Consider the following 26714-nt stretch of genomic DNA (forward strand, 5'->3'; position numbering starts at 1 on the left):
AGGTCAGGGAGTAAACTATAGTAGAAAGGGCCTTGGGAATGGTATCCAAAGATCTGTGTTGGACTCATGACTCCAGAATAGAGAATCATAGTATTTTTGTTCTTGTTCAGATGTTTCAGTTATGTCTGACTCTTTGTGACTCCATTTGGGGTTTTCTTGGCAAAGATACTGGAGTGGTTTGCCATTTTCTTCTCCAGCTCCTTTTACAGGTGAGGAAATTGAGGCAAACAGGGTAAAGTGACTCGCCCAGGGTCACATAGTAAGTTAAGCTAGTAAGTGTCTGAGGGCAGATTTGAACTTAGGAAGATGAGTCTTCCTGATTCCAGGCACTCTATCCATTGCACCATCTAGCTGCCCTGAGAATCATAGACTTTAGTGCTGGAAGGAAACTTAGCAATTATTTAGTCCAGCTCCTTTATTTTACATATGAAGGTACTGAAGCCCAAAGAGTAGAAATTATTTACTCAAAGCCATACAGTTGGGTATATAGGATTTGAACCCTGATTTCACATCCAGTGCCTGATTTGTCTTTTCCAGTCTGAGTCTGTTTCCTCATCTATAAAATGGGGACACTGATTCTTGCCTGATTCACCTCACTGGATAGCTGTGAGAAAGAGGTTTTGGAAACCTAAAATTCCTCTAGAAATGTGAGGTATTATTTTCCAGAAGCCTCTATCAATGAAACCTGAATTCTCTTTAGGGCGTACTATTGTTGCTAAGATTGCCAGCTTTGGATTAAGCAAGTAGAATGGGGACGGCTTCAGGATAGCTGTAGTTGAATTTGATATAGCAGTGCTAAGAGGGGAAACTCATCCGGGTTTCCCCTCTTATAAACCTGGTCAGTGCTAGATTAATGAGCTTTAGACCCAGTGAGGGACAGTGAAAAGAGCAATGGATTTGCAATCAGAGGATTTAGGGGATTCGAATACGGACTTTGTCCCTTTCTACCTGTGTGAATTTGAATAAGCCCCTGCAGGTCTCTGAGCCTCAGTTTCCTCATCTGTAACATGAGGAGCGGAGGTGGATCCCATGACCTCCAAGATGTCTTTGAGCTCGTGATCTATAGTCTATCCTTTAGCAAGGAGGAGACGAGATTTTGCAGATACCTGGAGAAAGGACTCTGAACCTCTGGAGTCAGTAAAACTGGGTTCTAAGTCTTGCTCTACTAATCATTAGTTTTGTATCTACTCCCCGCTCTCTGGGTCTCAGGTTCCTCATCTATGAAATGAGGGGCTTGGCCTCCCTGATCTTTAATAGCCCTCCTCACTCAGTGATTCTCCAAGAGCAGCCTTGAAGCGAAGACCATAACCCTGTTCCCAGACTCACATTCCTAGTCTTGGGCTATTTTACAGTTTCCTTTTGTGCTAAACTGAAAACTTATTTTGGAAAGACTTGCAAGTAAATTCAGCTGTGGTTGTATTTGAACTTCTAAAACAAGCCCTAAATGAGGGAATCAGGCAGCAGAGCCACCCAGGCCCAGGAGGCAGTGTTAAACTTAGAAGCATCACCACCTCTGAAATTGCAGGTTATCTGGCAGGAGGAAGGAAAAATTCGAGCCTTGTAGACCGTGGGCCAGACTGGACTGCCAGGGAGTGGTGCCAGCCACAGCTGTGCTGGGCCAACTGCCTTTTCCAGGTGGCACACCAGAGGAGTCCGGGACAGTGCCTTTGGAGAAGCAGCAGCCCGGAGACCCTTTCCACAGCTCTTGCACAAGGGTCTTTGTTTGCCTAGGTCCCTGGCTGGGTGAGCGAGAGGACTTGGTTTCCTTCCCTTGCCTCCCTTGCAGATCTGTCCGTTCTGGCTCCACAGAATGGGCCAGAAGCCTCATGAATTCAGCTGATGCTTTCTCTTTTAGGAGCACGTGCAGTTGATGTAACCTTCTCCCCTCCCCCCCTCCCACCCATCCCCTCCTCTTTGAGGTTATTCTGGACTGGTCACAAGCTTTCCAAAGCCTGCCTCAGTTAGAGCTCCTGCTCCCCCACCACACAGAGGCCAGAGAGCAAGCATCAAGTAAGCCGACTGACATCAGGAAATCAGCGCCGAGCTGGCTCCGCTCCAGCCGCCGGGTCAAGGTTTGGGAAGCTGCACGCTTTATACCCTTTTGCTATTCAGGGCAGTGGGGAAGAGAGAAGGAATGCTAATGTTTCTCTCAATTCGGGGGTGCTAAATAGAGAGCCAGGAGATGCCCCTTCCCTCTAAAGTTAGTGTGTAATGGTAGAAAAAATTAGGGGTCTAGGAGAATTGAGGTGGACTCCCAGCTCTGGACCGCACCAGTGTGTGACTGAGTCACTTGATTCCCTTCTCTCTCAGCCTCAGATTCCTCATTTGTAAAAATGGACTGAGGGTCTCTAAGGCCCTTCCGGTTTCACTCTTCTGTATCCTACGGGATTTCCTGGTTCTGAGATTATATATTCCACGTCCTAAGGATTCTTTCATGGAATCATAGGTTTAGAAATGGAAGGGACATTAGAGGCTGCCGAGTACACCCACCTCATTTTAAAGATGGGGAGGCCAGAGTGGGCAATTTGCCCAAAGCTACCTAGGTAGGAAAGAGCAGAGATGAGATTTGACCCTGGGTCTTCTGACTCCTAAATCCATTTTTTCCCCCTCATTGAACCATTCTGCTTTCACACAGTTCTCGGTTTCTGTGTTTTAAGGCCTGTTTTGGGTCTGAAATTCTGCATCCTAGGGTCTATTCCACTTCTGATGTTCTATGTCCTAAAGTCCCTCTGAGCCCTGACATTCTGCGTTTCATATTCAAACATTATGTGTCTTAACGTCTCTTCTAACTCCGGCATTCTGCGTCTTGCTGTTCTTCCCAGTTCTGACAATCCATGTTGCCTGTTTTACAATTTCTTCCAGCTCTAACCTTCTATGACCCTTGGGTAGTTTTAGGTGATGGAGCCTGGCTCTTCACTGACTCTTTTCATTAAGCCCGCACCCTTGCCCCAGCCTGTGGAGAATACTAGATTTTAAGGACCCTGGGCTGCACTGAGAAACCTTTTTGTCAGCCTTGCCTGCCTGGGGTTTGATTGCAACAGTTAATGAGGGGGGATCAGCTGGAGCTTAGGCTGCTCCAGGCCAGCTTCTCCTTCCAAAGCGAGAGGAGGGGGAGGCTAGGGGCGCTGTCTTGCCAAGCAGCTGAGCTGCAGGAAGTGTTTTAGCTCTCCAAGAGCCCGTGGGCGCCAGGCCTAAAGTTTCCAACACATGCAAAAGTTCGTAAACCAGAAACGCATGCAGCACAGAGGCCCGGCAGTGGGATCAGGCAGCAGCCTATTTTCCTAGTCCGCCACGTTTCCAGCCTGGCCAGCTCCCAGCTTGTCCCCTCCCCACCTAGCAGTGGGGGTGGGGGTCCATGTCAGGAGCTTCTCTCCTCTTTCCTTCCGCCCTGCTCCACCACTGTACCTTAGCTAGGCCTTTGTGGTGAGACTGTTAATGGGTGTTTATCAGCCAGCCAAGGCACTTCTCCGCCCTTGGCCAGATGGCCACAGCAGAGTGATGTTCCTGAAGTCCCTGAGGAGTAGGGTCAGCTACCCTCTTTGCCCTTGAGATCTAGGAATCCCATTTCTCTCAAAACTGGCCAGGGGCTCATTTCACAACGGTTTGATGTTTCTTAGTAACTGCTGGGGAAGAAGAAAGGAGAGATTTTCATCAGTCAAGGAAACCTCTTCTCCCTCAAATTTCCCTTGGAGCCTTGTGCAGCGGGATAAGTTAAAAGGATGCTACCAAAAACTCCCCTGAAAGTCATCCAAAAGGGGAAGGCCGAGGGCAGGGAGTGCCTTGAACCTGTTTCGCAAACTACTTTCCCTTCCCAGCTGGTTTCCACCCTCACAGACTCCCTGGGCCTTTTTCCAGAGGTGAAAAGGTATTTTAGGGCCAAAGCCTGAGGAGCCATTTTGTTTTCCAAGTAAAATGGTCTGGGGTGGGACCCACAGGTCAAAACAGAAATGATATCTGAGGAAGAATCATTCAATCCATCTAACCGCTCCTCCCTGAAGAGGAAATCAAATAAATTCTCCCTAGAGAATGGAAAGTTGGGAAATTTTGCAATAGCTTATGATGACATTCTTGAATCTAGGTCTCTTAACAGAGTTGCAGAATGAGTGTGGGGGTGGGATGGGGCTGTATTGTGGGACTCCCAGTGGACAAAGATAAAGCCCCAAAGAATCTAGGCCTTGACACATCTCAGACACTCAAGGGAATGGGGGAGAGCAAGGACAAGGAAGACAAGTGGCCAGAATGTAGTAGATGCTTAATAATTTTTGTTCAGACCTATGATTTCACTGATGTGAGGACCTCCCCAATGAGGAAACTCCCTTCACCAATGCAGATCTGCAGTTGTTCTACAATTTATACTCTTAGAGAGTTGCCCAGGTCACTGAAAGGCTGTCAGTAAGTCAACAAGTACCTTCTTTGTGCCAAAGAAAGGCAAAAGACAATTCCTGCTCTCAATGAGCTCACAGTCTAATAGGGAGATAATATGCAAGTAACTATGTACAAACTATATATACATATACAGTATTATATATAAATAATATATTATTTATTATATGATATATTTATTAATAACACAATATATAATATATACATGTAATCTATTATATATGCAGATATTACATATAATATATAATAAATTGGAGATAATCAACAAAGAAAAGATAATAGCTTTAAAGGAGATTGGAGGATTTCTGGGTTATATGAGCAACAAGATGGCAGACTAGACATTTTCTTCGACCCCCACAACCTCTCAAATCTCTCCAAAATAGAAATTGTGCACCAGAGATAAAGCAACCTCAGGTATTTCCAAGGTCGAGGATACCCAGAATCTAAAAGAAATTAAAAAAAAAAAGAAATCCAGGAACCAACACTCACTGACCCTGAGTTCGATTAGCACCCAGTCTTCACCTCCCACTCTGTACTAGTAGTCCAAGTCTAGTCCAAGAGTCCGTACTAGTAGATCCAAGAATGGTGACCCTGGGTTTCATCAAAGCACACCTTTACACCCGTTCATGAGGGGGGCTATGCAGTACACCGCTAAGCCTGAGGGAGAGAGCACAGCACACAGCTGGCACCAGGTTTGACCACTCAAAAGTCAATTGGGAAAGAGACCTAGGCTGAAGAACTGTCAACTACCCAGTGTAGGAGAAAGGCTTTGAGATACACCCCCAAGGAAATCACAGAGGGGAGGGAGTCAGGAAGTGATCAGGAAAAGAATGGGGAGGGGAAGGAGATCAGGAAAGACTTCTTGCATTAAGTAGGATTTTAGTTGAGACTTTAAGAAAGCCAGAAAGTCCAGGAGGTGGAGATGAGGAAGGAGAGAATTTCAGGCATGAGGTGAATTTCAGCCAGTGAAAACACTTGAGTTGGGAGATGGAGTGTCTTATATGAGAAACGGCAAAGAGTCCACTGTCACTGGATAACAGAAGTATGTGGAGGTGAGTAAGGCATAAGAAGGCTGGAAAGGTAGGAGGGAGCCAGGGTTTTGAATGCCAGAGGATTTTATATTTGATCCTGGAAGTGATAGGGAGACACTTGAGTTTGTTGAATGGGGGAGGGAGGTGTGACATGGTCAAACCTGGATAAGTGATTTGTCCTGGGTCATATAGCCAGTAGGTGGCAGAAGTGAGACTTGAACCCAGGTCTTCCTGGCTCCAAGCCCAGTTGTCTCTCCTCTACTACACTGTTTCTCACTTCATACATATTTGTTGAATTGAAAAGGATGGGCCAGTGTGTGCCCAAGCCTGCTGAGGGTAGTAATTCAGGGCAATGGTGCTTGCCTACCCATCTCCCATGTACAATACTTGCAGCTACTGCCTCAGGATCATTAAGTAGGAATTCTGTACTGTGCTGCCCCAGAAATAGCTTTGGGCACATACAGACAGAGAGGAATGACACTCCTCCCTCTTCCCTAGTCACTAGTTACTGAATTGTCAGTCAACCTTAGGCTAACCAGAGGTTAATTTAATTGGTTCTTGTATTATTGATGGCCGGCCTGATACTGACTGACAGCTCCCTTAGCAATAGGACACCACAAGGCCAATTTTCTTCTCCCACCCCTCGCTAATTTAACATCTGAAGATGCAGAGTCTAAGCTATTTGTTTGAAAACACAATAGTAATAATAGACGTGACTGCATCCTCAGGAATGGCTGCCTAGAGCTTTCTTTACTACCTTGTTAAGGAACTGGGGTGGGTAAGGAATAAAAACTCCCAGAGGGCAGAGATTATTTCGTGTTTGCCTTTTTAAGCTTGGTGCCTAATAAATGCTTGTTGATGGCGATTGTCATGGGAGGGAGCTTTTGGCTGTCCCATATAGCAGATAAGTGTGGTCACTGCACTAAGTGGAGAAACTCATTCGGTCACCATTTATTGAATTCCTACTACACGCTTACCTTAGAGGGTTGTTATGAGTCTCAAATGAAAAATGTATTTCATGGGTATGTGCAAAGGACTTTATGCACTTTAAAGGGCTTTATAAATGGCAGTTTATCATTAACTTTATTATTAATTATTAATATTATTATCATTATATAGCACTATGCCAGGTGCTATGTTGGAGAAAAGAGAAGGAAAAGACATGATTCTGGGCCTGCATAGGGTTAAATAAGTCTAGTTGAGGACCCAATAATAATAATAGCTCATATTTACATGGTGTCTACTGTGTGCCAGACACTGTCCTAAGCATTTTACAAATATTATGTCATTTGATCCTCACAGCAACTCTGACAAGTAAGTGCTACTATTTTAAAACTTTTTTCTTAATAGTATTTTATTTTTTCCAATTACACGGAAAGATGGTTTTCAACGTTCACTTTTATAAGATTTTGTGTTCTAAGTTTTCCTCCCTCCCTCCCCCCACCTCCCCAAAATGGTATGCAATCTAATATAGGCTATACATGTACAATCATATTAAACAACTCCACATTAGTCATGTTGTGAAAGAAGAATCAGAACAAAAGGGAAAAATCACGAGAAAGAAAAGAAAAGAGAGAAAACAGTATGCTTCGATCTGCATTCAGATTCCATTTCTTTTTCTGCATGTGGATAGCATATTCTATCTTGAGTCTTTTAGAATTCCCTTAGATCATTGTATTGCTGAGAAGAGCTAAGTTGATCAGAGTTGGTCATCGAGCAGCATTGCTATTACTGTGTCCAATGTTCTCCTGGTTCTGTTTACTTCACTGAGCATCGATTCATGCAAGTCTTTCCAGGTTTTTCTGAAGTCCGCCTGCTCATCATTTCTTACAGCACAATAGTATTCCATTACATTTATATACCGCAACCTGTTCAGCCATTCCCCAATTGATGGGCATTCCCTCAATTTCCAATTTTTGCTACCACAAAAAGAGCTGTTATAAATATTTTTGTATATGTGGGTCTTTCCCCTTTTTTATGATTTCTTTGGGATACAGTCCTAGTAATGGTATTGCTGGGTCCAAAGGGTATGCACAGTTTTATAGCTCTTTGGGCTTAGTTCCAAATTTCCCTCCAGAATGGTTGGATCAGTTCACAACTCCAACCAACAATGTATTAGTGTTCCAATTTTCCCACATCTTCTCCAACAGTTATCATTTTCCTGTTTTATCATGTTGGCCAATCTGATAGGTGTGATGTGATATCTCAGAGTTGTTTTAATTTGCATTTCTCCAATCAATAGCGATTTAGAGCATTTTTTCATATGATTATAGATAACTTTAATTTCTTCATCTGAGAACTGCCTGTTCATATCCTTTGAAGTAAGTGGTACTATTACCCTCATTTTAAATGAGTAAACAGAGGCAAATAGAGGTTAAATGACTAGCCCAAGGTCACATAGCTAGTAAGTGTCTGAAGACTTTAAACTCAGGTCTTCCTGACTCCAGGCCTAGGGCTCTAGACACTGTGATACCTTGTTACCTCTAAGAATAATAGAAAAAGGTAATAGGCAATATGGAAATGCATTGTGTAGTACAAATGCTAGGGCAGTGTGGAGGTTCAGAAAGATCAGTGTTGGCCCAAGTCGTCCTGAGTGTACTTGGTTATCACTTCCTCACTCTGGGCCTCGGTTTCCTCCTCTGTAAAATGAGGCGACTGGCCTAGTTGATCTGATGATCTTGGGAGCTGAAAGGGGGCTGTAGTGAGATGGGTCCCGTGGTGCTGATCAAAGTCTTCTATGCAGGGGAAGAAGTTCCAGTTGGGGCTTTCTGGGGCAAGATTTAGGAGGCAAAGATAAGAACAGAATGAGAATGCAGATGTTGGGGGCTGTGGATACAGGTCTTGAGCCTTCAATGGCCAGAGGCGATAGTTTTGTCTGCTGCGAGTCCAAACCAAGATCACAATGATATCCGGAGGGCTAGCAGGAGGCCAAGATTTTGGGGGTCAGGTACCTGACCAGCATCAGAGTGTTGAGCAGGCCAAAGAGGGGGAGAAGGGAATGGAAAGGGAACATGCATTTATGGAGTACCTGCTGTGTGCTAAGTGCTTTTTTGTTGTTGTAGTTCAGGGGTGTCCAACTCTTCACAACTTCATTTGGGGTTGTCTTGGCAGAGATACTGGAGTGCTTTGCCGTTTCCTTCTCCAGCTTTTTTTTTTTTTTTAGGCAAAGTGACTTGCCCGGGGTCACACAGCTAGTGTCAAATGTTTGGTCTGAGGCTGGATTTGAACTCAGGTTCAAAAAAAAAAACTCCTGACTTCAGGGCCAGTGCTCTATCCACTGCATCACCTAGCTGCCCCCCCCTTTTTTTTCTTCTCCAGCTTATTTTACAGATGAGAAAACTGAGGCAAACAGGATTAAATGACTTGCCCACAGTCACACAGCTAGTGTCTGAGGCCAGATTTGAATTCAGAAGACATGTCTTCCTGACTGGCCTGTCACTCTGTCTACTGCAGCACCTAGCTGCCCCAAGCACGTGGTCTTCATGACACTGTGAGGTAGGTGCTATTATGATCCTCATTTTACAGTTGAGGAAACTGAGGCAGAGGTGAAGTGACTTGCTCACACAGCTAGTAAGTTGTTTGAGACTGGATTTGAATTCAGGTCTTCATGAATTCAGGTCTAGTGCTTTGTCCCCACTGTGGCGCCCCCTGGCATCTGTTTCCTGTACTTGCCATTCTGTCCATACAAGTAGGTTTTCAAGCTTTTCTCTTTGGCCGGACTGTGATGTCCAACTTCTCTTGAATTCCTTTTAGTTGAAGAACTCCTGATGTGTCTGTCTGTCTGTCTGTCTGTCTGTCTCTCTGTCTCACACATACACACACACACACACATACACATACACACATCATCTTCCATAGCAACAACTGACTTTATCACTGAGGATACACTGAAGCACCCAGGAGGATAAAAGGCTAGCACCCTGGATCTGGAGTCAAGAAAGCCTGAGTTCAAATCCAGCTTCTGGCACTTACTAGCTGTATAGCCCTGTATAGCAAGTCGATCTCTGCCTGCCTCAGTTTCCTCATCTATAAAATAGGGATAATAATAACATCTTTCTCCTAGGGTTGTTGTGATGGTCAAATGAGATAATATTTGTAAAACACTTTGCAAACCTTAACACTCTCTATAAATGTGAGCTATTATCATCATCATTATTATTTTACACTGAGTGGGAGGATATTTGAGCTGGGCCTGGAAGGATGGGGGAATGGTAGAAGTTGGCTAGATATTAGGGATATTATAGAAGATTGGGAGAGATACATGAGCGAATGCATAAAGGCATGGTAGACAGAACACTGGCTCTGGAGTCGAGCATCTGAGGTACAATCTTGACCTTGACATAAGTGACTTTGGGCAGGTCACTTAACTTGACTGGGTTTCAGTTTCCTCATCTGTAAAAATGAGACTATTAGGCTGGATGAACTCTTAGGTCCTGTAATACGTATCATCTTATCTCTGATCTAATGAGGTATACTGTGAGTCAGCATATTATGTATGTGGATAGTGGAGCATTGGTGTCAATATTAGTCTAGCATGGGGGTATTTTATAGAGCATGATATTTTTTGGGTAATGGGACCATAAGGAAAGATGGATCTATTTTGCTCATGCTGATCACTACTTGTGACATGGTAGGGCAAGTAGAGACCCTGGGGCCAAGGTATGAAAACAGAAAGATTTATGTTTAATATTAAAAAGAACTTTCCCGTTGTAAATGCCACAGACATTGAGATTTGTTCCCAGAGGAGGAAATGTTATGTCCAGAGTGAAGCTCACTCTTGTGCTAGGATGGTTTCAGTAACACGTTGGTAATATCATTGTTATTGTTTAGTTGTTTCAGTCGTATCTGATTCTTCATGACCCCATTTGGAGTTTTGTTGACAAAGATAACGGAGTAGTTTTCCATTTCCTTCTCCAGCTCATTTTACAGATGAAGAAACTGAGGCAAACAGTGTTAAGTATGTTGTCCATGGTCATACAGCTAGTAAGTGTCTGAGGAAGGATTCGAACTCAGGTCTTCCTGAATCCAGGCCCGGCACTCTATCCACTACACTATCTAGCTGCCCCAATGCTGGTGATAGGATCCTAGATTTAAAGGTCATTGAATCCAGCCCCCTTATTTTATAGATGAAGAAACTGAAGCAAACAGAGGTTAAGTGGCTTGCCCAGGGTTACACAGCTAGTAAGTGTCAGAGTCAAGATTTGAACCCAGGTCTTCCTAATCCAAGTCCAGCTCTCCATCCATTACACCTTGTTGCCTCAAAGATGATGGGGTAGAGACAGGAGGGTGGAGAATAAGATGATTGTTAAAGACCTCTTCTTGCTCAGTGACTTGAGGATTTGAGGTTCGATTGTCTACTTGTGGGGTTGAGCTCCAACTTGGTATTTGCCTTCTGTCCAAGCCCTTGTAGCAGACATCCCAAAGAATGTGGGATCAGTTGAGGGCACCATAAGGAAGAAGGAGGGGAGAAGGACAGAGAGAAAACTATGGTTAGGAGGGGAGCTGGAGGCTGCCTGGGGTCCTGAGGGGTCTCACTGGTCTGCTGGGTAGAAAAGGGGAGAATGCCTTGGAGTAGAACAACCTTGCTCAGAGGTCCTCCAATCAGATGGTGGTGGCGGGGTTGATTTTTAGACTTCAGTCTCAAAAAATGGACCTGGAGTCTTCACACTCTCCATGCTCTGGAGGGTAAAGTCCTGCCTGGTCCTGAAGTGCTCTTTTTCTTCTGTCTTCCTCCCCTTTCAGGTGACGGCACTCCAGGCTAGAGACCATGTCCGTGAAGGTGAGGTTCCTCTCCTCTGGGGATGTCGGGACCATGGGCAGGAGCTCCTCCTTTGCCGGGTTCAGCAGCGTGCAAAGCAGGAGGATTTCGTAAGTCCAACTCACACAGCTCAGCTCCCTGAGCAACACTCCAGTCATGGAGCTTGTGCAAGACCTCTTAAGATGGGGAGTAGCTCTCCCCTCTCTCATCCTCCAGATGTTTAGAGAATGTAATCCAGCTGCCATTTTCACCTCCCCTGACCTCTTACCCACAGCCAAGCACCAGTCATTCGGTCTATATTACATACCTCACCCTTCACCCCTACCCCCGCCCCAGTAACTTTAATTTAATTTAAAATTTCTCTGATTTTAATTCCTTAAATTTGTAATAAATGCTCTGAACATTTTCAAACCTTTCCTATTTAGCCTCTCTTTTAATCTTTACAATAGCCCAGTAAGATAAGTAATGCAGAGATTATTATCCCCACTTGACAGATGGGGAAACTGTGCCCTCCCCTCCCTCAAAAAAAATTAAATAACTTGCCCAAGGACTCAAATCTAGGCCTCTGACTCCCAGTCCTGTTTGATCTTCTAGGAATGGGGGTAGGAAGGGACTTAAAGGTAGGATAAAACTATTCCTTTTTCCCCCTAGAAGGGAGCTAGAACACAGAAAAGAGGAGCTACCTTTATGAAGGTTTATGGGAAGGTTTTCAATCACAACATCATGAGACTTATGCAAAATCAGGTTTATTGCAAGAGAAATGAGCATGTATGTGGAACACAAAGAGTTCACAGTCCTTAGAGAAGTCTGCGTATCCTTAACAGAGGCAAGAGTAGGGGCAGCTAGGTGGTGCAGTAGATAAAGCACCGGCCCTGAAGTCAGGAGGACCTGAGTTCAAATCCAGCCTCAGACCAAACACTTGACACTTACTAGCTGTGTGACCCTGGGGAAGTCACCTAACCCCAATTGCCTAAAGAGAGAAAAAAAAAAGAGAAACAGAGGCAAGAGTAGCCCCTTCTTCTCCCGAGCAGTCATTAGCTGGCCTCCCTGGAGTGCAGGTTCAGAGTGTCAGTGGGAGCCATAAATTCAGGCAAGGGGACACTCAAATGAATATGCACTTCTAGAAAGTGTGGCAAGGAAAGAGGCTCTTCAGTTGTTATCCTAGTCATATCCTTCAGGGTGAGGGAAGCAGTCCATGGAAACTATTTCTGTCTCCCTGACCTCCCAGATTCTTTATGGATAGGTCTCATTTTTCAAAGTCTGGTCTGCGCTGCCTCCATTTTCAAAATTCAGGTGCACCATTGGAGACTGGGGGGTGGGGAGCGGGGAGAGACAAATACGGCTTCTCATTAAGCGCCTCAGACCCCACTGGAAAGCTTCTGTGGGAATCAAGGGGAGCTGAAGTTCAGCCAAGTTGGAAAACCTAAGTTTGAGTCCTAGCTGGGCCAGTCACTTATGACTGTGGATAAGTCACCTCCCTTTCTGAGCCCTAGTTTCCTCATTTGTCAAATGGGGACAGTGAGGCTTGTGTTACCTATCTGTAAGGAAGACATTTCATAAAGTGTAAAGTGCTATAGAGAAATGAGGTTTTTTGTTTATTATTGAGAACTTCAGGCCCTGATGCGAATGAATTCAGACAACAGGAACTCCAGCTACCTAGAAAGAGCTGCCAAAGAAATCATTCCTTGCTCTTGTTTCCCTGGAAGGCTGACTTGTAGGCCAATAATATCCAGGGGCTAGCTAGCCTGTGGCACTGGGACGGGGCGAGAAATCCGAGTCTGCCTGAACTCTGTTCTGGGGACTTGTTCATGAACCTTGGGTGCTGTGGTTTGGAAGGGTCGATTATAAGGGTTAAGCAAACATAATTTTAAAGGTGGTAGGGATTTGGGGGCTCTCTGAGTTAGAAGTGATCTTGGGATTTAAGATCTAGAATGTTGGAGCTGGAAGGGATTTCAATAATTCTTACATTTACTCTGTGTGTGTATGAATGTATATGTATACATATATATTTACTGTTTTAAGGTTTACGAAGCACTTGACATATATTATCTCACTCACTCCTCAAAACAGACCTGTGAGGTAGCTGCTACTATTATCCTTATTTCTTTTTGTTTTGTTCTTAATTTTTTTTTTTTTTTTGGTGAGGCAATTGGGGTTAAGTGACTTGCCCAGAGTCACACAGCTAGTGTTATGTGTCTGAGGCAGGATTAGAACTCAAGTCTTCCTGATTCCAGGGCTGGTACTCTATCCACTGAGCCCCCTAGCTGCTGCTATTATCCTTATTTCATAGATGAAGAAACTGAGACTCAAGGGGCTTTGCAAGGACTTAAGATTCAGACCCAGGTCTTCTTGATTCCAAGTCTGTCTACTAGGCCACGTTGTCTTTTGACCTTAGAGACCAGCCCTCAGATTTACAAATGAGGAAACTGAGGAACAGAGAATAGAAGAGAACTGGCAAAGGTAGAACTCAGGTCTCTTGACTTCTAGAACCATACCTTTTTCATCATACCACGTGGTATAGGCCAAGAAAGATAGTTAGGGAAATCGGTATTTATGCTGGGAGAATAGGGTGGGTGTTGGCCGGGAAATGAGCTTCAAGGCTTGAGACAGAAGCCCCTACCTTACTTAAGTCAATGAGTTGCAAATGTCTGACCCTGAATCTGGTGCATATATGAGGCTTGTAGTATATACATGTTTCCAGACTTTTGGGAGGATAAATGCAATTACTGTTGGCTAAAGAGCGGTATGAACCTCTTCCATTCATGAACTCTAGAGTTCTCCATGTCTCTGAACTTCTCCAGGACCTGAGGAAATATCTCTGAAGCCCAAGGAAAATAGGATCCTGGGCTATAGCCTGACCATTCCCTGAGAATGGTCCACCTTTCTTGGAAGCCATAACAAGGTTTGGGGACAGCCTTTATCCTTACCTGGTGACTGTGCTTCCTTGCCCCTGCCCTAAATTTCCAGTGATAATGGGTGGAAGAAAAAGGGCAGTGAAGAGAGAGAGACAGAGAGATAGAGAGAAAGAGAGAGAGAGAGAAACCAACCCACAATTCCCTGATGATCTCTCAGGGGAACAAAGACTGTGAAATTGGATCCTGGAATTTTCTATGTAGTTTATGGCAGGTATATGCAAGTATATTTAACCTTTGGCTTAAACTTGTTCAATTTGGCCCCAGCTGGCACATGTGTTGAAGTTCTGGGGAGGCACATTTGGGTAGAGCATAAAGAACAACTTTTAGAGCTGAATGAAGATGGACTTCAGAGCTTCCTGGGAAGATGAGAGGGAGTCAGAGACAGAGACAGACAGAATATGTTTCTTAAGCAGTGTGTTCCAGGCACTGTCCTAAGCTCTGGGAATAGAAGTACTAGAAAACAAGATGGTCAATGCCTTCAAGTCATTTACAGTCTAATGGAGAAAGACAATTCATAAAAAGGAGCTGAAAGAGGGACGTGGTGATACCACCTAGAAACCAGGCATGGAGAAGTCTGGGAGGGAGATTGCAAGGATGGTTCTGGGTGAGATAAGGTAGAAGTTCATTGAAGTGTGTGTGTGTGTGTGTGTGTGCGTGTGTGTGTTTGGCGAGTCCAAGATTACAATGGGGGGTAAGAGGAGGGATGATATGAAGATGACACCAGAGTGTCGGTGGTGAGGTTAGGGCCATCCCAGATCAGACCTCTAGGACAATTCTAGTGAGAATCACTGCTCCCCCAGGATGCTGGGATGGGGTAGGTGGAACCCAGGTCACAAACTCACAGAGCTGTAAGGAATCTTAGATGATACTTGATCCAGCCGGTACCTGAACAAGAATCTCTGCTTTAGTGTCTCTAACAAGTGCTCATTTGCCTTCTGCCTAAAGTCCTCTGGTGCCAGCTAACCCAGTTACTATCTCCTGAGGGAGGCCATTCTACTTTTGGAGAGGCAGCTAGGTGGTGCCATAGTGTACAGAGAGAAGAGCCTGGAATCAAGAAGACTCATCTTCCTGAGTTCAAACCTAGCTTCAGATACTTATTAGCTGTGTGACCCTGGGCAAGTCACTTAACCCTGTTTGCCTCAGTTTCCTCATCTGTACAATGAGCTGGAAAAGGAAATGGCAAACCATTCCAGTATCTTTGCCAAGAAAACCTCAAATGGGGTCATGAAAAGTCAGACACAACAGAAACAACTAATCAACAACAATTCTTAGGAAATTTTTTGGGGCAGCTAGGTGGTGCAGTGGATAGAGCTCCAGCCCTGGAGTCAGGAGGACCTGAGTTCAAATTTGACCTTAGACTCATAACACTTACCAGCTGTGTGACCCTGGGCAAGTCACTTAACCTAGCCTAGCCCCCCCCCCCAAAAAGGAAGTTTTTCCTCTCAGTGTAACATAAGAGCTAGATCAGGGGTGGGGGAAGCTGTGGCCTCGAGGCCACATGTGGCCCTCTAGGTCCTCAATGTGGCTCTTTGACTGAATCCAAACTTCACAGAACAAATCCCCTTAATAATAGGACTTGGACTTGTTCTGTAAACCTTGTTTAAAGTCATGTTGTAAAGAAGAATTAGAACCAATGGGAGAAACCACGAGAAAGAAGAAAAACCAAAAAAGAGAGAGAGAGAAAAAGTAAATAGTGTGCTTCGATTTGCATTCAGACTCCAGATGTGGACAGCATTTTCCATCATGAGTCTTTTGAAGTTGTGTTAGATCCTTGTAGTGCTAAAAGGAGATAAGTCTATCAAAGTTAGTCATGTGATCCTCATTTTACAGTGTAGGGAATTGAGACCAACAGAGATTAAGTGACTTCCACAGGGCTACTGGGGACCACACAGCTAGTGAGTGTCTGAAGCTGGATTTGAACCCATCTTCCTGACTCCAGGCCCAGTGCTGTGTGCATTATGACACAGCATAGCCACCACTAGTAGAAGAGATTTCCTCTGGGGTAATGCCCTACACCTTGATGAAAAAATAAAGGAAGTGGGGAGAGAACAAGAAAGCTTAAATCTGCTTCTTCACCCCTTCCACCCACTGGTTATTCCTTGTTCTGTAGTACCAAATAGAACAGGTCCAATTCCTTTTGCACAATGCAGCTAGATGATACAGTGAACAGAGCTCTGGGCCTGGATTCTGGAGACCTGAGTTTAAATCCAGGCTCCACCACTTACTAGCTGTATGACCTTGGGCAAGCCACTTAACCTTTGTCTGCCTCAGTTCCCTCAACTGTAAAATGGGGATTATCACAACACCAATCTCCCAGGGCTATTGTGAGGATGAAATGAGAGAATTATTTGTTAAAAAAAAAAAAAAGGCATTTAGCACTATGTGCCTGACAGATTAGTAAGTGCTATATAAATGCTTATTCCCTCCTTCATGTGGGGGGTCTTTCAGATTCTCGAATGACCTTGTCACTCTCCAAGTTGTCTCTTCCCCAGGATCATTGTGTTTTACCCCCTCCAGGTTTTTGAACTGTCTGGTAGTCAAGAGTTGCTCATTAACCTCCCTAGCAGTGAATCAGGGAGCAGGGAAGAAGTGACTTGTTTTCTACAGGCCCTCTGCTTCCCAGAGACCCTCTGGCTTGGCGCTCCTGCCTCCCCTGGGAGGGCAGGAATGACCCAGGCATTCAATTACAGACCTCGCCTACAGGTTCTCTTTCACCAGGTAACCTACCCTGGCTGAAATGGATTCCTGCTGCCAAAGCCAACTCTGAGAAAATTATCTTGGGTCGGGAGGGAGATGGGTGGAGTGAGGAAGTAGTCACCAGGAAGGCCTCTGGGTCACCAAATACTCCCTCTCCCCTAATCCTTCCCCTTTTCTCCAAGGCACAAAAGGAGTTCTAGGTTCTATTAGAGATAAGGCTTTTTATAACGCAAATGCTTCTGGGAGTGGGCACTCAGAGAATCTCGGAATCACTTTCACTTCTTTCGTTAATATGTTAAGAATTTGTGATTTCCTAGGTGTGGGCCCTCCCTCCCTCCCCAGGTAAAGAGCCATACTTGAGGACCCAGAGGGCCACTTGTGGCCTCGAGGCTGCAGGTTCCCCACCCCTGGCTCAACCCTCTCCACCTCTAATCAAGTGGTCCTTCATGAATTATTAAGGCTGAAAAAAATTCATCTTCATTCATAGCCAACCGTCGGGTGGACAGCCTGTACTTAGCACAGTTGGTCCTTGGAAATGAGACTCACAGTTCATCCCCTAGCTTGTACTCAGGTTCCTGCTAGCTTGGTTAGACTTAGCAGAGTTAATGCCTGGCCTGCTAGAGGCCATGGTCACCTCCTTGAGCCAACAGAAGATTTTTCAGGGGGTTTTTGGGAAGCTGAACGAGATCTGCAAACTTAAAAGTTTGATTTAAATGCTGGTTTTATTGTTATTATTATCGTTAGTCCTTGTGATTTCATGAGTACAGGGAACTCGAAATAAGGAAACTCCCTCTACTAATGCAGATCCTCCACTTTCTTGGGGACACTGAGAGGTTTAAGTGACCTGCTCAGGTTCACATACCTATTATGTGTCAATAGTGAGAACTGAACTCAGGTCTTCCTGACTTAGAGATTGGAGCCCCAGTCATGACAATACCCTTTCTCCAGAGGTAGTTAGGTGACACTGTGAATAGAACACTGAGCCTGGAGTCAGGGTGACCTGAGTTCAAATCTAACTTCAGACACTTATTAGCTATGTGATCCTGGACAAGTCACTCAGCCCCTGTCTGCCTCAGTTTATTGCTGTTGTTAAGTTGTTTTTAAGTCATGTCTTTCTCTCCATGACCCCATTTGGGGCTTTCTTGGCAGAGATACTGGAGGGGTTTGCCATTTTCTTCTCCAGCTCATTTTACAGACGAGGAACTAAGGTAAACAGGGTTAAGTGACTTGCCTAGGGTCACATAGCTAGTATCTGAGGCCAGATTTGAACTCAAGATGATGAATCTTCCTGACTCCTGGCACTCTATCCACTGTGCTGCCTAGCTGCATCTGCCTCAGTTTACTCAGGTGTAAAATGAGTTATTAGGATCAAGTGAGATGATATCTGTACATCACTTAGCATAGTGCCTGACACGGAGCGATCACTTAATAAATGTGTTCTCTCCCCTCTATTATTATTATTATTAAAATTGTAAATACTAATACCAACTTGTTCCTCTAGGAATGATGATGAATTATAATGCTGGAGAGCTGTGAGAGCTAGGCACCTGAAGGCTTTATTTGAAGCCAGAATTCAGAGAGGAAAGCTCCAAAGGTTTCACCAAAGGATAGATACAGACTCTGGCTGGTTGAAGCTTCCTTCCATGGGGCAGTTACTGAAGGGATTCATTCAGAAAGAGCAGGATCTGAATCTCACCTCACATATTTACTAGCTGTGTGACGCTGGGGATATCTGTGAGCTGCAGTTTCCTCATCTGTAAAATAAGGGGGTCTGGATTCAGTGACCCCCAAGGTTCCTTTTGGCTCTAAGTCTCTGACGATGCTACGATAAGAGATCTCTCCTGGGTCAGTTGACCAGGCTGCCTTAACCTCTCCTTTGCCATTTCCCAGAGAAATAGCAACTCACCACGTGGAAAGCATAAGTGGTGGGTGGAGATGTTAGCAACCACCTTGCTAGTTTTTACTTGATATGGATTTTTTTTTAAGGGGAAGGAGAGACTAGGCATTAGTATAAAACCTGCCCAAGCAGCTCCTGAATTTCGAAGGGTGAGGACAGTGACAGGAGGAAGTGCCTCCCTCTCACTAGAGATGTCTATTTTGCAGTAGGGACCTGTAATAAGGAGACCTTCCAAAACATTTGGGCTCAGGAGTGCAGAGCCCACTCGAGGGGCAGAAGATGTGATGAGCAGGTGTGTGTGCATGCCTGTGTTTACGTATGTGGATCGGCCTCTCTGTCTGCCTGTGTCTGGCTCTTTGCCTGGGCCTGGCAGTCTGTTGTTTAATATTTACTGAAGCTAGGCTCTCCACGAAACATGCACGCCCTCCAGGAGCTTGCTCACAGCACAAGGTGGCATGACACACATAGCAGACATGCAGCCTATCTCCAACATGTAATTATCCCACAAACACATATCGATCATGGGCTGGGTCGCCTCCTCTGACTGGGTACCATTTCTTGTCACGGGACAACCTCAGTCTTCGGAGCTCCCACACTGGGGCCAGGCTGGAGGCTGGGGCAGGATGGGTTCTCCCTCCAGAGCTCAGTAGCCAAGCTGGGGCAGGAGGCTGAAGGATGTCTTTGGGTCAGGGAAAGGCTGGTTAGGCACTGGGTAACCAGCTGTTGATCATTTGCACCAAGTGCCTACAGGTGAGCAGTAACAGCAGGCCAGGCCCATAGCCCCTCACGCCTCAGATCTTGAAGGTGCCCTAGCTCAGCCTGGTTCAGCCTCTCAGAGCAGTGTGAGCCTGGTTAGGGGAGGAAACTGTCACCTTCTGCAGCTGCGGGAGCCTTCCGGTCTCTCAGTAACGATGGCTACTTGGCGGAGATCTCGATCCAAAAGGTTGGTAGAGTCTTGCATTCCCTGACGTGTGTGTGTGTGTGTGTAAAATATTTGCTAGGTCTACTCCTCCCTCAAGCCAGATTTGTTTCAAGGGGGAAATCTTTGGAAATGACCACTGGAGAGCCAGTGACCTTGGCCCCAGCAGGAGGTGGGGGTGGGGGGAGTGAGTGTGATTCTTATCCTCCCACCTGTAAAAAAAAAAACAACAGCCCAAGGGCTTTCAAAGTGACTTCGGAGCCTAAGAGCTGGCCCGGCCTCTGTGAAAGGCTTTCAGAGCAGTCTCTGGCTGGCTGGGCTCTGGTCTGACTTGCTCTCCTCTAGATTAGATCAGTTCCAGTCTATTGAGCAAATAGAAAATTTATGCCTGTGGTATGCCCAGTATCTTGCTAATCTGGAAATGTGAATAGCCCAGCTATTTTGACTTTTAACTTCTTAGGTACATATTGACAGGAAGAGGGTGGATGGCCTCTTCAGGGGCTGCTGAGGTATGTAAGCTGTGAAATTCATAATCTCTAGTTTTGTCTCCCACAGGAAAAAAAATACGTGTGTGTGTGTGTGTGTGTGTGTGTGTGTATATGTGTATGTGTGTATGAATGGGTATACCACAGCACTGGGAGAAAGAGGAAATGTGTTGGAAAGAGTACTGGATTGTTAAGTCAGAGACCCAGGTTCATTTATCCCAGTTCTGTTAAATACCTGTGTGACCTTGGCCAAGTTACTTCCCCTTTCTAGGCCTCAGTTTCCTTATCTGTAAAATGAGGGCATTAGATTTTTGGGTTGCTGGACAATTGCCAAGGTCCCTTCTAGTTGTGATCCCATGAAACTTGGCTGTGTCTGTTGTTGCTAGTGGAAGGTGCTGAAATAAAATATAAACATCTAACTACTTTCCATAGAATCTTGAAATATAGAGGAAGTTCAGTTTTTTTTAACAGGTCCAGTTCCATTACCACTAATCACCAGGGATCATCCAATTCTTTGTCTATGTTTGAATGTTGTAGCAATGGGTGTTTAAGCAGGTCAGTAGATACTGCTGCTGTTTGTTTCTTACTTAGAGATTTTGTGGCATAGTGGAATGGGGGCTGGCTCTGAAATCAGAAGTTTTGGGTTCAAATCCTACCTGTAATGCTGGCTACCCCAGTGATACTTAATTTCTCTGGATCTGACTCCTCATCTGTAAAAGGAAGATTTTTTTTTAGAGGGCCTCTAGTGACCCTTCCAACTCTCCACCTACAATCTTGTGATTCTTCTTTGCAGTGCCATTTGCTCTATAGTCACTTAAAACCCTTAAGTTAAAGGGTTAAAAAATTAATTAAAAATTAATTTTCTGTTTCCTATTCTGTTCCAGACTTCTGAAGCTAGAGGGAAAAAAAGCCAACATCCATTGTTTCTTTCTCCCCCATTTCTATCACCTCCATCATTCAAAAATTTTCACAACCATCCTCTCCAAGATGTGAGACTTCACACTGGGAATACCATATTGTGTCTGTGTGTGTGTGTGTGTGTGTGTGTCTGTGCATGTGTGTGCGCGCGTGTCTGTGTCCCCCATCCTTTGAGGCTCCTCTCAGCCTCCCTGCCTCTAGGAAGCCTTTCTAAGGGACATTGACCCACCTCGTTCTCTTCTTTCTCTACCTTCCTTTGCCTTTTCCATTGATACCACCTTATTTTCAACCCTGTCTCCTTTGGTAATTACTTCTGTGTGTCTTTTTCCTCCCTGCTAGACTGTGAGCCCCTTGAAGGCTGAGACAATGTTTTTCTCATCTTTGTGAATAAGCACCCAGCACAGGACTAGGAATATGTGAGGGGCTCGAGAAATATTTCTTTGCTTGTTGGTGAGGGCTTCTTTCATCTATCCCTGCCTGGGTGTTGTGTTTTATTGAGTAAGTCTGTAGATGTACAGGGCAACGGTGGGCCTGGAGTCAGGAGACCCAAGTTCAAATCTAACCTGAGATACTTACTAGCTGTGTGACCCTCTGTAAGTCACTTAATCTTGTTTGCCTCAGTTTCCTCATCTGTAAAATGGGCTAGAGAAAGAAATGGCAAACCACTCTAGTATCTTTGCTAAAAAAAAAAACAAAAACACAAAAAACCCTGAATAGGATCATGAAGAGTTGGACACAGCTGAAAAACGACTAAACAACAATGACAAAGAAAGATAGGGTCCTAGAGCATTTAAGAGTATTGGATTTGGAACCAGCAGATCTGGATTTGAATGCTGGCTTTGCTGCTCATTCAAACTGTCTGAGCCTCAGTTTCCTCTTCCGTAAAATGACAGATTTAGATCAGACGATCTCTAAGGGCTTGAAATCTTATCCTGTGATAGATAACTTGTCCTCTCTGAACTTGTTTCCTCATCTGTAAATTAGAGATAACCTCTACCTCACAGAGTCTGTTATCTCATTTGAATATGATGTGTGTCAAAGTGCTCTGAGACCTGGACGTGAGGATCCCTATAGCACTGGTGGCTAACTCCACATCGGGGTTTCTTCCCACTGCACCCCTCGGCTCCTCGGACGCACGTAGCCGAGGAGAGCCTGGTGGTGTCTGGGGCCATAAGCACTGACATTTCTGTGGTGGGTGGTGTCCTTTCCTCCTATAGGAAGTCTCTCAACAGAAACTCGATGAGATCAAAAATGCCCATTAAATCCTCCAAGGTGTATGCCACATGGCGTAAGGGGACCCCGTGCCTGGACCCCAAGCCTCAGCAAGTGAAGAGGATATTTGAAGCTTTGAAAAAAGGCCTTAAGTAAGATGTTTTGTCACTAATTAAAATTCTTTCTGACCATCTCATTCTGTGGATTAAACCTTGTTCCTCTTCTGTGTTCCCTCCTTTCAGGGAATACCTCTGTGCCCAGAAGGCTGAGCTGGATTACTTATCTGGCCGTCACAAAGACATGAAAAGAAACTCCAGACTGGTAAGAGGTCTTTGGGTGGCTAAGGAATTATGGTTGTAAGGATCAAATGAGCTAAAATATGCAAAATTCTTTGTAAACCTTAAAGTGCTACCATAGATGTTAACTAGTATTAGGCAGCCAGATACTGGGCTTGGAGTCAGGCAGGCACGAGTTTGAATCCTACCATAGATACTCTGTGACCCTCAGCAAGTCACTGACTTCTCCCAGCCTCGGTTTTTTCATCTGTAAAATTAGGATAACAGTAGCACCTCAGTCACAGAGTTGCCATGAGGATCAAATGAGATACCATGTGTAAAGCACTTTTGAATACCTTATAAGTGCTGAATAAATGTTGGCTGCTATCATTATGAACACTAGGGAAACTGTGACAGTTCTATCTCATAGGAGAAGGGACAGAGAAAATTTAATATTCTAGCTTCCTTTAAGCCACCTGTCCATCCTGGCTTCTCTTTTCTTCGCCTCGGCCGAGCCTGGACTGAGAACATGATGATGGCTAGGTTCTGTTACACATTAAATAGACAAGGCCTCTGGTGAATTTAGAGTTCTTCCAGTGGCATTCCAGGAAGATGGAGGAGGCAGAGCCCACAAGGGAGTCGGTTTTCTCAATATTCTTCCCAGAAACAGGTCTAGGAAAGCCAAAAAAATCAAAACTATCGAATTAAAAGTCGTGTCACAACACAAATATTATGGATTACAAAGAATCTGAGGTGTGTTTTTAAAGAGCCACTGGATTGGAAATCAAAAGGCAATATAGTAAAGGAGAAAGAGAGCACTGATTCTGTATTCGAAGGACCTGGGTTCAAATTCTGCCTCCTACCTCTTCTACCTTTGGCAAGTCACTTGACTTCCCTGGGCCAACTCAATTTCCAGTAAAATCTGTAAAAAATGAGGGAGTTGTACTAGATGACCTCCGACATCTCTTTCCAGCTCTAAATCTATGTTCCTATAGCTTAGATCTGAATCCTTGTCCTGTTCATCGTTACCTGTGACATTGGGCACATTACTTGACTTACTAGACCTCTATTTCCCAGCCTTGTAAAATAAGGAGGTTGAGCTGGCTAGTCTCTAAGTGCCTTCCCTCTGTTAATTATTTTATAGTTATTCTATTTGTAGCTTTCTTCGTACAGATTTGTTTTTGTGTTGTCTCCTCCATTAGACTGTAAGCTCCTTGAGGGCAAGAATGGTCTTTTTGCCTCTTTTTGTATCTTCAGAGCTTAGCACAGTGCCTGGCACATAGTAGGCCCTTAATAAATGTTGATTGATTTCTCTTCTACCTCTGACCTGGTTGGGTGGGGGGAAACCTTCCCCCTCCCCATGGGCTCTTAAAAATCAGGCAGACTTTGCAGTTTAGCTGGGAACACATTTGTGAACCAGACTATTAAATTAGGCTTCCTCCCCTGGCTAGCTCAGTGGGAAGAGAAATCAATACCACATAGTCCCTGACACCACCACCACCTGCCTCCCCATAGAAGACAAGGCAATCAGAGCCAGGCCTATAGACGGTTATATGAGGAACTGGCAAATTTCTCTACACCCAGCTCCTCCTCAAGTTCTGAGGCCAAACCTGGATTATAGCATAGAGCAATATCACTTCTAACAGTAACAATTCCTGAACATTTGTAAACTATAAAATCCTGTCCAAAGCACCTTCACCACCATTATCATACATATATGACTATTATGTGTTCATTTAATAGCTGACATTTATATAGCAGCTTGAAGCTTGCCAAACATTTTACATAGGCACTCATTTAAACCCCAGGACAACCTTGCAAGGCAGCTAAGTCTTCTGAGCATTATCTCAGTTTTATGGTTGAGTGAAGAAAGTGAGTGTCAGAGAAGGTAAGTGACTTATTTGCCCCCAGCCATGCAGCTGGTATCCTGACCATTGGTGTTCTAGTATGATACCCCCCTGCCTTCTTCTTCGGGTCTAGAATTTTAAGCATCACAACAACCCTGTGCAGGCAGGAATCATCCTTGTTTTACAGATGAGGCAACAGGCTAAGGGAATTGACCATTTCAATATCACGTCATAAATTAGTGGAAGAATGGCACATGAGTGTCCCAAGGCCCAGTCTGGGGCTCTTACTTGAATGTCAAACTTCTCCTCCCACTTTGCATGATGGATGTGCTTCTGACAAGTTGCTATAAATCTTATCCATCTTTCTCACTGACATGAATGTTTCAGAGATGTTTAATCTTGATTTCTAGTAGAGCTTCCTTACTGTCTTCCTAGTGACTTTATTTCCCTGGCCTCTTCAGCATCTGTCATACATCAATATAAAATAGACACTTGAACACAGAGGAACTCTATTCCTTGCTCACCCTGACTGTATTTTGTACATTTAGATTTTGGGGGGTCCTCAAAGGGCAAACTACAAAAAAAAAATTTCACCCTGAAACAAGCAAGATCATGAACTAGTTGATTTTTTGTCCTTCGTTCTTGAAGAGTACCATGACATCATGAAGGTGATGCCATGACTTGCAAGTGAATTGAATTTAAGTGAGGGTGGGCTGTGCAAAGTCACCAGCCTCATTTTCTCCTTTGGAGCCCTCTGGGTCCAGTGACAAGATATAGATCAGGATGACTGAAGGTGGCTCCCCATGAAATAGCACTGAAGAGAAGGTGTCTTGGAGGATCTAGGTCCCTGCTTCCATGTATTCTGAAAATAAGCCCCTGTCTTATAGAACCCTGGGTAGCATGCTTTATAGTGAGAGGTCTTCTCTCTTACAGGCATTCTACTATGACTTAGATAAGGTAAGTATAACTGTTTCTTGTCTGCCTAAGAAAAGTAGAGTGGGGACGGAGAGGGGAGGGAGCAAGTCATTTTGTGTGTGTGTGTGTGTGTGTGTGTGTGTGTATGTGTGTGTAGACTGGGGTTGTGAGGAATTAGGGTAGAAGCCACAGATTGCTGGCAAAGCACAATTGAGGTTATTTTTTTCTCTCCTCCTTGAAAGCAAACTCGCTCTGTGGAAAGGCATATTCGGAAGATGGAATTCCACATCAGCAAGGTCAGGCTGGGCTGTCCCTTGGGGAGATTGGGTGAGTGGGGAGGCAGTCCTAGGTCCTCCCAGATCTGTAGGGATGGCAGTGACTTAAGGGCCAGCGCCTGTTGATTTCTCTGGGGAAGATGGTTGGTTCAACATTGCCCAGATGATCTGGGCCTACTCCACCTCCCAAAGCCTGGGATTTTGATGGGTGAAGGTGTCCTCTCTCCTTAGAGCAGCTCTTTGGAGTCGGCTCCCCACATGTGCTCATCACCAGGCTGCTTGCTCTCTGGGAATGAGGTCCTATATAGCATGCCTGCGGAGCAGGGTGGGGATACTTGAGGCTTCTAGGTAGCCTGGTTGCCAGATGCTGTCTGCTTAGTGTGGTAGCCTGAGAGTGGCTTTGTTTGGGACTGGAGGGAGGGACCTCAATGGAGACAGGATGGTAAGCGTGAATTGCCCAGCAGGGAGAGAGCAGCTCTCTGAGACACCAACATGCCTCCCTTGACTGGGAGTGTTGAAAGAACATGTGGATTCTGGCAAGGACTTGGGCAACGAACTGGAGACAGGCCCGCTGAAGTCTTTCCACCTTGGCTGTCTCTCTGGGAGTAGTCAAGCCTGCTTTGCTGGAAAACTGGAGGGAGCTATGATTTCTAGCTGTGTGTGTTATGTGGGCTAAGGCAGGGAATTGGGAGCCTGGGAGAGAATTTGCCTCAAACCTCCACCCTCCTGCATATGGAGAAAGTCTCTGACTATTTGAGGTCTCTGATGAGAATGTCTTTAGTTTCTAAAATGGTAACCTGGTCTAGAGCCATGTTCTAGGTGTTGGAAGAACTCTTATGGCTTCCATGTTCCTCTCTGAGGGTGTGGTGTAGGAACTCACTTGAGTTATAAAGCAAACTTCTTGGCCTGGGTAGATCTTGGTAATAAGAACAGTCCCTTACATTTTGTGCTTCACATTTACTAACGGTTTCCCATTCAGTGTTTTAGTTGATCCTCTCATCTATGAGAAGTAGGCAGGGCAGAGACCCTCCATTTGACAGATAAAGAAACTGAGACTTGGGAAAAGCAAAGTGATGCCATAATCTAGTAGAGAGAACATTTTATTTGAAGTCAGAGGGTCTAGGTTTGAGTCCCAAGTCCTCCCCCTTCCTTCCCCCTTCCTTCCCCCTTCCTTCCCCCTTCCTTCC

The 26714-nt window shown here is 44.9% G+C and overlaps 1 protein-coding gene across 7 annotated transcripts in view; it reads left to right on the top strand.

Moving 5' to 3' along the window:
- Positions 1–26714, top strand: part of RIPOR3 (RIPOR family member 3) — a 118749-nt gene that overhangs the window by 57114 nt on the left and 34921 nt on the right. For 4 of the 7 annotated variants that reach the window (XM_027850997.1, XM_027851039.1, XM_027851047.1 and 1 more), the window contains exons 3-8: positions 1920–2072; positions 11157–11282; positions 22221–22367; positions 22458–22536; positions 25271–25294; positions 25495–25548. In XM_027850997.1, coding sequence (XP_027706798.1) covers positions 11182–11282; positions 22221–22367; positions 22458–22536; positions 25271–25294; positions 25495–25548 — 405 coding nt within the window. In that variant the 5' untranslated portion in view covers positions 1920–2072; positions 11157–11181. Of the gene's footprint in view, positions 1–1919; positions 2073–11156; positions 11283–18940; positions 18974–19216; positions 19625–22220; positions 22368–22457; positions 22537–25270; positions 25295–25494; positions 25549–26714 lie in introns of those variants that run through there. The other 3 variants (XM_027851030.1, XM_027851002.1, XM_027851021.1) reach the window with 3 other exon arrangements.

This window comes from Vombatus ursinus, unplaced genomic scaffold, assembly GCF_900497805.2.
Source record: "Vombatus ursinus unplaced genomic scaffold, bare-nosed wombat genome assembly UNPS02000580.1, whole genome shotgun sequence".
In the NCBI taxonomy this organism is placed as follows: Eukaryota; Metazoa; Chordata; class Mammalia; order Diprotodontia; family Vombatidae; genus Vombatus; species Vombatus ursinus.